This window comes from Populus alba, chromosome 17 (genome assembly GCF_005239225.2).
Source record: "Populus alba chromosome 17, ASM523922v2, whole genome shotgun sequence".
Taxonomy (NCBI): domain Eukaryota; kingdom Viridiplantae; phylum Streptophyta; class Magnoliopsida; order Malpighiales; family Salicaceae; genus Populus; species Populus alba.
In genome coordinates this window covers 20,130,152-20,142,423 of record NC_133300.1, presented here as the reverse complement: position 1 = coordinate 20,142,423, position 12,272 = coordinate 20,130,152, and the positions used below count along the sequence as shown (strand labels likewise).

Sequence of the window (12,272 nt, the reverse complement as noted above, 5' to 3'; positions counted from 1 at the left end):
TAAAAAAAAAATATTTTGGTAAATTAATTTAGATAGTTAATTATGACCTAATCTAAAAGATTATCTATTTAATTTATATTCTTAGAACAATCTATAACTTAATTGTTTTATTGATTTTATGTTCCTTTTGGATTTGTTTATATATATATATAGAAGATTAGAAAAGAAAGAAGGCAAGTAAATGATGAGATAAGAAACCATCTAACTAATTAATTATAAAAAATAGAGGGACTGAATTAAAATTAATTCACTTTTAAAGATACTCAAATTGACATAATGTTTGGCCGTATGCTGATTGTCTGTGGGATCTAAAGTGGCTCCACTTCCTTTTTCTTTCTTTTTTTTTGCTTAATCCCGATTTTGATTCGCTCGTGAACACACAGGTGCACGTGGATTGATTCTCTTCCGTCAGGTTTTCAGGTTTATTTTCATGTTTTTCACGTAAAAGTGAAAAATGCACTTGTTTCAAAGTACAAAATATCTATTAAGTTTTTTTTAATTAAAAAATATATTATTCTTTTTTTTAATTTTTAACATAGCAAATAAAAATAATAAAAAATATTATTTATTTTAAAACATATTAAAATATTTTTTTTATATTTCTTATTTTTAATATTAGGTACATCAAAAAAATTAATTTAATATTTTTTAAAATAAAATACACCAAAAAATAAAAATTATCACAATCTTAAACACTCACAAAAAAAAAAATTATTATTATTATTATTATAAACCCATTCTAATCTCTGGCATAAAAAGTTTTGGAAGGTATTGCTTAGTTATTGTTTTGAAAAAAAAAAAAAAATTGAATTTTTTATTTTTAAAATAAAAAAAATTCATTCTAAAATTATTTTAGATATGAATTTATTTTTATATTTTTGCCACAATCTTTTTTAAGAAAACACGTTTTTATCTCTTTTAATAAATGCCAAGAATTTATTAGTTAAAACTTAAATATATTGACACAAAAACAATTTAAATGTTATAACCATAGCATCATTTGGAATTACATAAATTCTGAGAACTTTACATGAACCATTATTCATCAAGATCTCATGTCCACACTCCATGAATTCAAGACCAGTGCTCTTCTGAAACATGAATTCAAGCCTGAAGTTCTGAGACAAGGGTTAGGGAGAGGGAGAGCCACATTGCATCCTATGGTCAACGACCAAGAGGTTTGACAGAAAATTTCTCAAGAACACTGATGAAGACAGAAGAACAAGATTAAAATGTTCTGTGAATAATCATTGAGGGCTTCATTTTTCACTTCCATCAATCTTGGGGCTGTGTGCTGTCCTTCGAATCAGAGGGATCGATGTATCTCCAGAAGAAGCCTAGACTACTGCCCATGATGTTCATAATCACAGCAGACATGGCTGGGGGTAACGCAACCATAGGTGAAGTGAAATGTGATGCAGCTAATACCACACCTAGGGAAGAATTTTGCATTCCAACCTGTGATGTGTTGCCCCAGGAAAATTAAAAAGAAAAAAGAGGTGGAAATTGATTAAAGATTAAGTATACTCACCTATGGATCAACACCGAAAAATCACGAAAAGAAAACATTTACAACTTTTCTGATGCTTTCAAGGTGATAGCAAGGGATTGACATGATCATACCTCAATCGATATTGCCCGCCGTTGCGGCTCTTTAAACCCAGCGATTGCTGCTGATATATACCTGTAGATACCAAAAGTTTTGATGAGTCAAATTTACAGGACAGAAAATGCCAGAAAGTTGTCTGCTCTGTAAATCTCAACGTAAAATTGGCAAAATTTGTTATTATCTGACTACATATAATTTTTTTAGCATTGCTCCCAGGCACGCACCAAAAACAGTGTCTGCAGACACATTTGAATGTCCTACAGAATCAACATGGAGGCAAAAAGGTTATATATCTAAAACATCCTTCACCAAAATTTTCTAACCTATAAAAGATTAAACCTGGAAATATCCATCCAGTTTTCGGCAAAGATCCTAGGTTTGAGCCAGAGTGCCCTTCAGTGTATCATCTACGGAAAAAGATTTGTTTCTAGTAGGCCCGAGTTATCTCTAGCTTATTGAACGGGTGGTCAAATACATGAATCTTGACAGTACTTTAGTCAACAGAATCATCATACTGTTTTTACTTTCATTTTTCTTTTTCAACTGTCTCAAAATAGAACAGGTTGATTAAGCAAGCAAATGCGGGTTACAGATGATTGGAGTGGTGAGAATATTATTGATTTGGGTAAAACATAGATTGAGATTTAAATGCTCTGATACCAGAGAGTTTCTGTTCACATAAACTTACAAGAAAAAATATTTCTCATTTCCATAAGCCACCCACGCACCAATCAAGATTGGACAAAGGCTATGTGTGAGTGTGTTTATCTAGCTTACATAATTAGCCGAGATGGTACAAAAATTATACGAAAGATAAGATGCATATTGATAGTCAAAGCTGAAGGCAAGCATTGAAGAATTGTCATCGCCAAGGATAGAAATGAAGAGCAATTCATAATCATACCCAACAAAGAAGCCAGCAAAATGTAACAGCAAAACAGCAAGTATTATAGTTCCCATTTCACCAGAGAATATTGACTGAATGCGAAGAATTAGAGAGGCATCAGATGGCAATGACGCAGCAACCATTGAGGATTTAAGACGAACAACATTTTCTGAGAACACACTGGAGTAAAAACCAGAGAGCAAAAATCAGAGAAAATTGAATGCAGAAGCACCAATTTCACATAATAAACCAAACAGCACCAAATGAACCTGCAAGCAAGCAGCGATGAAGCTAAAACAGCAAACAGTGGTGCGAAAGGCGTGACAGTTTTCACAGCTGCAGGAAATTTGCTCTGCATATATGAACCTAGCAGAATAGGAGCAACAACCACCTGGATAAGAATTGACAATGACCACAGTATAAGTAAACGAATATTTTGAAATGTGAAGCTATCTAACTTGTCGTTAAGCACAACTTTGAATTTACCTGTAGAGTGCTGATGGAAAGACCAATGGCATCCACAGGAACATAAGTTCCTGCCAGAATTTTTGTCAGAAATGGAGTGAGAAGTACTGCACCAAGAGTAGTGCACCCTGTCATTACAATAGAAAGTGGAACATCCCCTTGAGCAATTAAGGTCACCTGTAACACTACTTCAGCAAAAATAAATGTATATCTCACAAATTTTGAGGCACAGCATTTGTATACACCTCAATATACCAATCATTTCAATTGTCTATAGAAAAAAGGAAACAGAATTCTCAATTATCTCAAGGGCAAGACACCAGTTTTGATCAATAATCCATAAACTGTTTAGGACTTATAACACATAAGAACAACATAACCTAGCTCACGAAAACAATGAGTTTTGTCAGGACTGACATTTTCTCTCCTTCTCTTTTCTGTAGGATGGGAGAACGTGGGGAATCGTAATTAGTAATGAACACAACACTATCAATCTTGACAAGATACAGGGTCCAAAACATGATAATTTTGAAAGATTAGTCAAACACAGAAGGACATGAAATGTACATTCTACTAAATGCATGTTCACTCATAACTTGCAAATAACTCTTGGATACAGAAGGACATGAGCATTGTACATTCTACTGCCCAAAATATTCAGTCTAGGAAGTACTCTATGAAAGATGAGGACAAGAACTTCCAAGAATACTAAGCATATTGTTCGTGACTAGATCACCAGATTAGAGTTCCCATTGAAAAGATGCAAGTGTAGTGTAGACCTCTCTCTCCTTGTACAAATGCTACTCCATATCAGTAGGTCACATGTAAATTTTCCAACCAGAAAAAGAAAGAGGCAGAAATTTCTTAGTGAATGTTACATTCTAATATCAAAAATCATAAATCGCCTTTGAAATATGCTTCCATAGAGTTCATGATAAGTATGGTTCCAGAGAAAAAAGATAGACAGAGAGCACTTACCACATTCGAGGCGGTACCTCCAGGGCAACAACCGAGCAATATCAATCCAACTGAAAAGGAAGGTGAAAGCCCCAACGCTTTGCTAACGATCAGTCCAAAAGCTGGCATGATTGTATACTGAGCAACACATCCAAATAGTATCTGAACAAAAATGGCAAACGAGATACTCAGGGGAAGCTCCTATCAATCCCTTTCCTTAACTAAAACTTAAATCATTCCACAAAACAATCCAATGAACTTAAAGTTGCGATTCCCTCACATGTTCCAATTCAAAACAGAAATTAGCACCCAAGAATCCGATCTTAAACAGCTTTAGCGAATACGAACACACGCACAGTGTCAGCCAGAGCCAATACATAACTGTGTAAAGAACCACTTTCTGCGACACCTTGTTTAAAATTAACTAACTATAAGCACCAAGATGCTCCTCTATTCAGCATGTTGAGTTAATTTTCTGAACTCACAATGCATTGGTCATGATTAGCTCAAAAAAATTCAATAAAGTCGGCATAATCTCAAATGCCAAAAAAAATGACCCTGGGTTTTTCAGGTATTGCAGACCATATGATCGTCCATCCAACTAACTAACTAGCTGGATTCTATTACAAATCTTCCCAATAACCACCAAGAATCCAAAATGTTATCAACATTCATTTCTTGATGTCATTTCAAGAAGCCAACAGACATGTTAACCTTAAAACATGAAAAAAAAAAAACACATTCAGCGTGAAACAAAAAAGATGAAGATTAAGGAAAAGCACTGACAGAGAGAGGCCTCTGCATAAACAAGGCAATCAAGTCCTTAAGCTCCAAAGTGAGACCCATAGCCAACATGATGAGCCCAAGAGACAAACTATAAGAAGCTGGACCTCTCTTCACAAACCAAGAAAAAGCAGATGGGTTGAAGCAAGCAATAATCCCACCAGCAGTCACATAGAGAGGATACAGGCTTGCTGCAGTGGATAAAACGTTCTGTTGCCAATCCAGGGAGGTGGGTTTTGGTGGGGACACGGGTAGGTGACCAGATTCCTCATGGCCAGAGCCACAGCCAGAGCTAGAGCTGAGTATCAACGTGGGCAGGTTTCTGAAACTTGGATGTGAAGAAAAGGTGAGTCTTTTGGGGTTAGCGTGGGTGATCTTGAAGTGGGTTCTATCAAGGAGTGGGGGCCGTGTTGATGTGAGAAGGAGAGAGAGGGACATCGTGATGAGTTAGATCCTGGGACTGAGTCACTCACACTGCCATTGTTCTCATGTAGCGATCTAGATGGCCTTCTATAGTTTTATGGTTATTATTATTATTATTCAATTTCATATCTTCATTTTAGGTGGCGCTAGACCACTATTTGGCATACTTGTTAGATTCAGCTCAGAATCAGATCTCATAAAGATCTTGTACGGTTCGACAAACTTAATTCGAGTTTCTTCAATTATTGAATTTCTAGGTTAATAACTATGCTTTTTAATTATTATTTTTAAAGAGTGGTGTTAAATATCAGGAAAAATATTACAACAACAAACTTAAAAACTACATCCATGAATTATTGGATTGGTGAAAATCTATAAGTGGATATTATTTTGAGATTAGAAGTTGTTTATTTTTACAGTTAAGATCGTGTTTCATGATTTTTGTTTTAAATTTTCTTGAAATTAATTTTTTTTGGTATTTTTAACTCGTTTTAATATATTAATATCAAAAATATTTTTTTAAAAATAAAATAAATTTTTTTTTATGCAATTCAAAACGAAAAACACTTTAAAAAAACTATCACTATCATATTACCTCAATGACTCATATATATTTTTAGTTATTTAAAAATATTTTATTTTTTTAATTATTTTTAATATCTTCAATTAATTTTAAGAGAATTTATTTTTTCACATCATAATACACCATATAAAATTGTTATAAGAAATATCTATTTTTCAAGAGTGTTTGGGATTACGGTAGTGATTATTTTACTTAGAAATATATCAATATAATATATATTTTATTTTTTTAAAAAAATTATTTTTAATATCAGAATATAAAAACAATAAAAAAACACTAAAATTTTAATTTAAAAGAAAAAAAATTACAAAATTTTGGAAAACTCTAATTAAAACATTTTCACTTGCAGTTGCTGTATAAATAAGCTTGCACAAGAATATATCTTTCTTATGCAATAAAAAATAATAATGAGATCATCAGAAGCTGTTGATGGATATATACATGGAATGAGAAACAAAGATCTTGTTAAGCTGATTTGAGCCACAAAAGAGTTGCTGTTGCAGGCGTGCTCTTGTTGGGTTCAATAATATTTATTTTTTTTTTTGGATTAAAAACTATCTCTCTTCTAATTAAAGAAAATACTTTTAATGTAATTTAGCTTGAGATTTTAAGTTTGTTTTTTTAATAATTATGAGTTAAAAAAATTTTAGAACCACTAAATATTTACATTATCATTAATTTTAAAATGTATAAAATTAATCAATATATACACAAACTAAACCAAAATTAAAAAAAAAATCTTATATCAAAGTCCTCTCGTGCGCACGTATGTAAGTATATGTGTGAGAGTTATAAGCTTGTTTGTTTTTCTATTTTATATGTGTTTTTGTAAAATTTGATTTTTTTTTTAATTTTTTATTAATTTCAAATTAATATATTTCTAGTATTTTTAAATCATTTTAATGTACTGATATTAAAAAATAATTTTTTTTAAAAAATATATTATTAACATATATTTTAACATAAAAATTTATTTTAAAAAACAATCACAATTACACTACTAAACAAACTTTCTAATTCCTCTCTTTTCTACTGGTTCCTCCCTTTTCTAATAAGGTAAAGACATGGTACATCAAGTGGAAATGAATGTTTCAACACCCTATTTTGAGAAATAAAATAATAATAATAATAATAAAAAAACATTACAAGTCAGAGAGATCACATGACACAATGTGCTGCAATTATTTGCCTGGTGTAACGGGGTAGCCGATCCCATGCCTTCTGGTAGGGAAAGCGAGAAACAAGAAGCTGCAGAGGAGACCAATCCCAACAGGGATGACATCCAAAACCTCCTGAGTCTCATGTTTAGGCATAGGATAAAAGCAACTCAAAACGTTCTTATCCCTCAAAGCCACAGCAACAAACACAAGCACTGATAAAACTGCATGAACCACATCTATGAACCTTAGCTTGAGCTTGCTCAGATCAGACAAGCCTGAACCAACAGGATCCGGGCAGTCAAACAGAAACATCCCCTTAAGGGTTGCGAAACCGTAGTAGACTTGTCCATCTGTCGGTGACCTGACACTGTCCGTGAAGGAGCCAAGAAAACAAGAAACAGCGAGGAGAGCAAGGAGGACAGAGGTCATGGGGGCTGTGGCAGAATCACAGGCACCATTGTTGGTAAATATAGGGGTGAGGATCTGGAATGCTAGGAGGGTGCCTGTGGGAAGGAGGTTGGCTAGGTTTGCTGTACTTGTTAGGGTTTGCGAGATTGCCCTTTGAGAGAAAGTGGGTGGTCTTGATGGGGATCTTGGGGTTTCAGGCTCGTTCTTATTGATGCTATCGTTGCTAGTAGTCGAGCTTGAACTTTCTGTGGATATTTCAGCAGGTGTGGATGATTTCTTGGAGGAAGGTGTTGTTCTTAGTCTGAGAGACATACTGTTGGGTTTTTGGGTGTAGGAAAATCAATCAAGGATGAATAATTTAGGGTTCTCGAGCTTTATGACCAAGAAGCTGATTTGAAGGATTTTGAAGGAGGTTGAAGCTAGTTATGCGTGTATTAAAATGGGGATTAGGTATTTTTAATAAATCAATTACTTGTCGTCAAAGGTTTTAAGCTTTCGTCATGGAGTTTCTAGACGACTGCATCCTAACTTGAACAGGCATGTTTTAGTCTGAATTTGTATGCGTGAAGTTAGCTAGCTATGGAGTCCATGCCCAGCCAGCCCATCTGACATCATTGCTTTTAGGTAGCTGTTGAATTATTCATCATCTTTCTTCACGATCGTCCCTTCGTCCAAATGTTAATTATTTTGGTGTGATTTGAAATTAATCCTTCTTTATTTATGTTCCTTTGCTATTCTTATGCCTTTCCAAGTTTTTAAGAGTAATTCCCCCAAGGAAAATCATTATGCCTTCTGGAAATGTTTTTTTCTGGAGAAGAAAATGATCAAATCCTTGAGTTTTAACTCCCACGAGAAAAACAGAAGGATAGCAATGGAAGAAATTCTTGTTCTTCCAAATTTTTCCCGTTGACTAAGCCTCTTTTTCTTATCTAGTTTGTGATTGAAAAAAATTAAATTTTTTTTTCTTCATATTAAATTTTTTTAATGTTTTAGATAGTTTGATGTATAATATCAAAAATAAGTTTTTAAAAAATAAAAATATATATTATTTTGATGTATTTCCATAAAAAACATTCTAAAAAGCAACATCTGTCATGTCGCAAACACCCTCTGAACAAGCTAAACCGCAGGTAATTTAGGTGTAGCACAATTAAACACAATGACATTAAGCTGAAAAGCAAGTTTCTGAACCGGGATAATGCCAATATTTTTCATGGTTCATGCACCATAGATGAGGAACATAATGTGCATGCAATGTTTACAATTTGAAAAATATTACCCCATAATTTGCTTTCAAGAAAAACAAGCTGCCCTGACAGGTTGGTTGAGCTTGCACGAGGTTCCAGCATCTCTCTGCACGATCCAACTGATCCCGTAGATGATGGTCCTCACAATTCCAAGTTCGTGAATCGGAGCATTCCATAAGAGATAGTACCATGTTTCCGAAATATGGAGAAATTTCTCGGTAACCATGGATTCACAGCAGCTCATACTTAACATGTCCGAGGTAGAGACCACATGCAGGAGCCATAGGACTTGCAGCAGTAATAGACCTGGCATTCAGTATTCTTTCAACTGGAAAAGAAAAAATAATTGCACAGGCCAAAGGTGAATTAAGAAATTATTAAACTCGCAATTATGTGTGTGCATGTACAGCTGTGGGATATGTAAACAGAGAACAGACCATCTGAAACCGTTAGATCTCCAGTGCCGACAGATTTAAGAACACCAACAAGCAGTCTAACCTGAAAATATTCAACTAAAGTTTTAAGTTCGCCAATCACAAAGGCTTAAACAGCAAGAAAAGTTTGTGATGCCATTTGAAACATGGATACGACATGAACACATGATGCCGTCAAATTTTGTTGCTACCCCAGGTTAATCACATTGGGTTCTCATTTCTAGTGCATATCATAAATTTAACAGTGTCACGTGGCTACCGGCTCCAAAATACAGTATTCACTTCAGGAACAGAAACGAAAGAATCAAACCAAAGAACACAGGACACAGACAGTGCCAACCTGGTGGTAGAGAAAAGAGCGAGAACGAGCTGTTATGACATAGCAGCGATGTCTTCTCCTTATCCCAAAACCTAAATCAGTTCCACTATTCAAGCCCCCTGCCATAATACCATTGGAAATAGATCCAGTTGGCAAGCCAGTCTTACACTTGTTATGGAATGAATGAGGACCTTCCCCATTTGAACTGTTCTGTTCTCTTTCTGTGATCGATGGAAAATATGGAGTTGAAACCACCTCCAAAACAGAAAGTTCTTCTAAGGTTCTGAATGGTGATTTTGCCTGAAAAAAATCAGCAACTGTATAAGATCATAAACAGTTCAATAAATGTTAGCATTTGAACAGATTGGCTAGATATTGTGTTAAGAGTTTTTTCCCTCAAACAATGCACAGAAAGATACAGCACTTTCAACACTCGTGTGATTGGGTTTGAAAGTTTATTATACAGAAATAAAAATAGTGAAAAGTACTTTAGCTCTGGATAGCTCATAATCATAAAGCTCTCAAAGCTACTCTTAGGAGTCCTTGCAAAACAGAACAGCTTGCCTTTACATATTAAAGCTATCAAGTAAGCAACAAATGGACAAAGCAGCCAGAAGCAATGCATCTAGAAGATAGGGAGCAACCTGACAACCAGATGCCCGGAAGGAACTAAAATCATGATGTCCAGCAAGAACTTTGCAAGCTTCCTGCATTGTTATCAATTATTAATGCCGTTTCAATTGACTAAACAAGGTAACAAATTCGTTTGGCAATGGTTTCTAACCTGCATGGAAACAAGATCTAACTCCTCTGATACATGCCATGCCCGGTCTTTTTCAAAGGTGGACAAAAGCTCTGGTCCAATCAGCAAGCGGTAAAAGTACCTAAAAAAATAAATGGCATATTTCGAACTTTATCCTCTGCAGTACAAGTTGTTAAGTATGTCTAGCACAGCAGACCACAGATTAAGTGTTAAGGTGGTGTGTTATGACAGCATGTCTTACATCTATTTTGAAATTCATTTCATCACCTCAAAACTATATAACTATAGCCAAAGTCATCTGACACACAAGCATATCATCTATGGCGGATGGTGGTCTTCCATGCAAAAAGTCTTTAAATTCAACACGCCATCACTTCAATCAAGCTAATATACACATGCCTCAATTGGTGGTTGCAAACTTGCAATTTTTACAAAAAAAACTAAAGTTAATCAATACCTACGTGCGCTCTTGGGCTTTGAATCTCGCATGGAAATGAGCCGGAACACTTCGAACATCAGTCACCATAATATCACCTTCCTTCTTCTCACATAAACCAAATGAAAAAAGTGTCATTGATGCCTATCTAGTATCTAGTAGCACATGAGGATGCGATCCAATATGAATAAAAGATGAACGTTTTATGCAATTTCTATAAAAGAAAATGCCAACATATAAATCACTATTAGAGCAATCCAAACATGTCCACATAGAAGGTGATGCACATAATACAATCAGATCTTTTTTTCTGTTTGTCGCACTATGCAAGTAGCAAAGTACCATGTCCAAAAGTAAATAAATGCAAGTATAGCTAAGTGTTAAAGAATTGGTGAAAGGGAAAGATGATGCAGAGGCTCACGGCTTAAATGGTTAACAAACATACCTGCAGGAAATGGTTCACGGCTTTTCTGACTACTGCTGGTTCGTGAGGCGGCAACTGCAAATTGATAAAAACAGAAACAACAAGTGTGCAGTCGTAACAGAAGCTCAGGTAAATTTTAAAGGCAGCTGTATAAGTATAAACTATGCACCAGAATAAATGAAATGACTCTAGTGTTGTAGGACGGATGAATAAAATCACTGAGCCAGTCGAGAAAAAAAGCTTGGTAGCATTGTTGAACAAGATGATGAATTTTGTCCATTATTTACATCTCTCAAGGTGAAACGAGAACCCATCATACCAACAAACAGATTTCAAATAACCTCTATATGAAGATCAAGTTCTTAGGTATGGCAAATAAAAATCCTAACAATGCCCTACTCTTCATAGATTTACAAACCCAAAATGTTCCATGAAGTTAAAAAGGAAAAAACTAAGAGCACGAAACGGGATTTCCTATGAATCCATAACATTAGCAGCATCAAATGCGAAACAAAATTAGCCAGAAATCGACTGCGACATGAATTGCAGATTAGATACATACCACTTCACCTGGCTTCCTTTTGCTTATGCGTTCCACATCAACATGACAAACATTAGACAATGCATGTACTCCTGCATCCTAAATTTTATATTTTTAGCAGAAACTCAGCATCTATGCTGCCATCCATCAATTAAACCATAAAAAGAATCCAGGCCAGCTAGAAATAAAAACTCACAGTCCTACTGGATAGACAGATTGTTACAGGCTGCCCAATGAATTTATGAAATGCCTCCTGCATTATTCAACACAATTATTGTTATAATTTCGAGGTATTACACAGAAAAAAACAAAGTTGAGTGATGATTTGAAGAAGAAAGAAAAGAACCTGAAGGACACCAACAACAGTTCTATGATTAAGCTGTTGCTGGGAGCCACAGAATCGAGTGCCTATGTACTCAACAGCTACCAAGTAACGTTGAAGTCCTGGCTTCATTGATTTATCTACAGCTTCTTTTTCTTCTTTTTCTTCTTCTTCCTCGCTCGAGTCTCCTTCTTCTTGAAGGGTTTTAGAGATCTTTGAAGGTCTTTCGTTCGGAGATTCTTCAGGTGAGGCTTTTGGGTTTACTTCTGTCATCTGTTCTTTTTCCGGGATGAATCAGTTTCTTTTCTCGGAGTCCAAACAACACCAAAAAAAAAAGGATTTTTAAGATAGAATTATGCTTTAGGGTTTAAGGGTTTATTTCTGATTCTCTTGAATGGATAATAAAGTAGGCTCAAAATGCATAGCCCATGATCCAAGCTTAAAGCCTGTACCCAAGACACAACAACAATATTGTCCTTGATTATTTTTATTCAGGGATATAATTGGGTTAA

General features: G+C 34.9%; 3 protein-coding genes across 5 annotated transcripts; all 3 read right to left on the bottom strand.

The window, feature by feature from the left end:
* Window positions 1-959: 959 nt before the first annotated feature.
* LOC118037191 (probable sodium/metabolite cotransporter BASS1, chloroplastic) lies at window positions 960-5,331 on the bottom strand. 2 transcript variants are annotated; one of them, XM_035043110.2, is made up of 7 exons: window positions 4,704-5,331; window positions 3,939-4,079; window positions 2,982-3,137; window positions 2,765-2,886; window positions 2,514-2,675; window positions 1,624-1,684; window positions 960-1,458 (listed from the first exon to the last, which is right to left on the bottom strand). In XM_035043110.2, exons 1-7 carry the CDS (start codon window positions 5,136-5,138, stop codon window positions 1,276-1,278), a joined length of 1,260 nt encoding a protein of 419 aa, XP_034899001.1. In that variant the 5' UTR covers window positions 5,139-5,331; the 3' UTR covers window positions 960-1,275. The 2 variants fall into 2 exon arrangements, with proteins under 2 accessions (XP_034899001.1, XP_034899002.1); XM_035043111.2 differs by lacking the exon at window positions 4,704-5,331 and adding an exon at window positions 4,198-4,652.
* A 1,480-nt stretch (window positions 5,332-6,811) lies between these two features.
* On the bottom strand, window positions 6,812-7,773 carry LOC118037192 (protein DMP3). The gene has a single exon (XM_035043112.2). It carries the CDS (start codon window positions 7,584-7,586, stop codon window positions 6,888-6,890), a length of 699 nt encoding a protein of 232 aa, XP_034899003.1. The 5' UTR covers window positions 7,587-7,773; the 3' UTR covers window positions 6,812-6,887.
* A 643-nt stretch (window positions 7,774-8,416) lies between these two features.
* Window positions 8,417-12,143, bottom strand: LOC118037193 (uncharacterized). Of its 2 annotated transcripts, none has more exons than XM_035043114.2 (10): window positions 11,785-12,143; window positions 11,635-11,691; window positions 11,460-11,537; window positions 10,919-10,972; window positions 10,499-10,575; window positions 10,059-10,158; window positions 9,919-9,981; window positions 9,296-9,574; window positions 8,959-9,019; window positions 8,417-8,849 (listed from the first exon to the last, which is right to left on the bottom strand). In XM_035043114.2, the coding sequence occupies exons 1-10, from the start codon at window positions 12,031-12,033 to the stop codon at window positions 8,752-8,754; spliced, it is 1,116 nt and encodes a 371-aa protein (XP_034899005.1). In that variant the 5' UTR covers window positions 12,034-12,143; the 3' UTR covers window positions 8,417-8,751. The 2 variants fall into 2 exon arrangements, with proteins under 2 accessions (XP_034899005.1, XP_034899004.1); XM_035043113.2 differs by having other exon boundaries at window positions 10,499-10,578; window positions 11,785-12,142.
* Window positions 12,144-12,272: the final 129 nt, after the last annotated feature.

What these genes read in the sequence shown, in the direction of transcription:
- LOC118037191 (XM_035043110.2), bottom strand. Translation starts at nt 5,138, where the DNA reads ATGTCCCTCTCTCTCCTTCTCACATCAACACGGCCCCCACTCCTTGAT. An exon ending in TTTGCTGGCTTCTTTGTTGG is followed by an intron (nt 1,685 to 2,513) that starts GTATGATTATGA and finishes TGGTATCTACAG; the next exon opens with GTATATATCAGCAGCAATCG. An exon ending in GGCGGGCAATATCGATTGAG is followed by an intron (nt 1,459 to 1,623) that starts GTATGATCATGT and finishes AACACATCACAG; the next exon opens with GTTGGAATGCAAAATTCTTC.
- LOC118037192 (XM_035043112.2), bottom strand. Translation starts at nt 7,586, where the DNA reads ATGTCTCTCAGACTAAGAACAACACCTTCCTCCAAGAAATCATCCACA.
- LOC118037193 (XM_035043113.2), bottom strand. Translation starts at nt 12,033, where the DNA reads ATGACAGAAGTAAACCCAAAAGCCTCACCTGAAGAATCTCCGAACGAA. An exon ending in TCTGTCTATCCAGTAGGACT is followed by an intron (nt 11,538 to 11,634) that starts GTGAGTTTTTAT and finishes TATAAAATTTAG; the next exon opens with GATGCAGGAGTACATGCATT. An exon ending in AAAGGAAGCCAGGTGAAGTG is followed by an intron (nt 10,973 to 11,459) that starts GTATGTATCTAA and finishes ATCAATTTGCAG; the next exon opens with TTGCCGCCTCACGAACCAGC.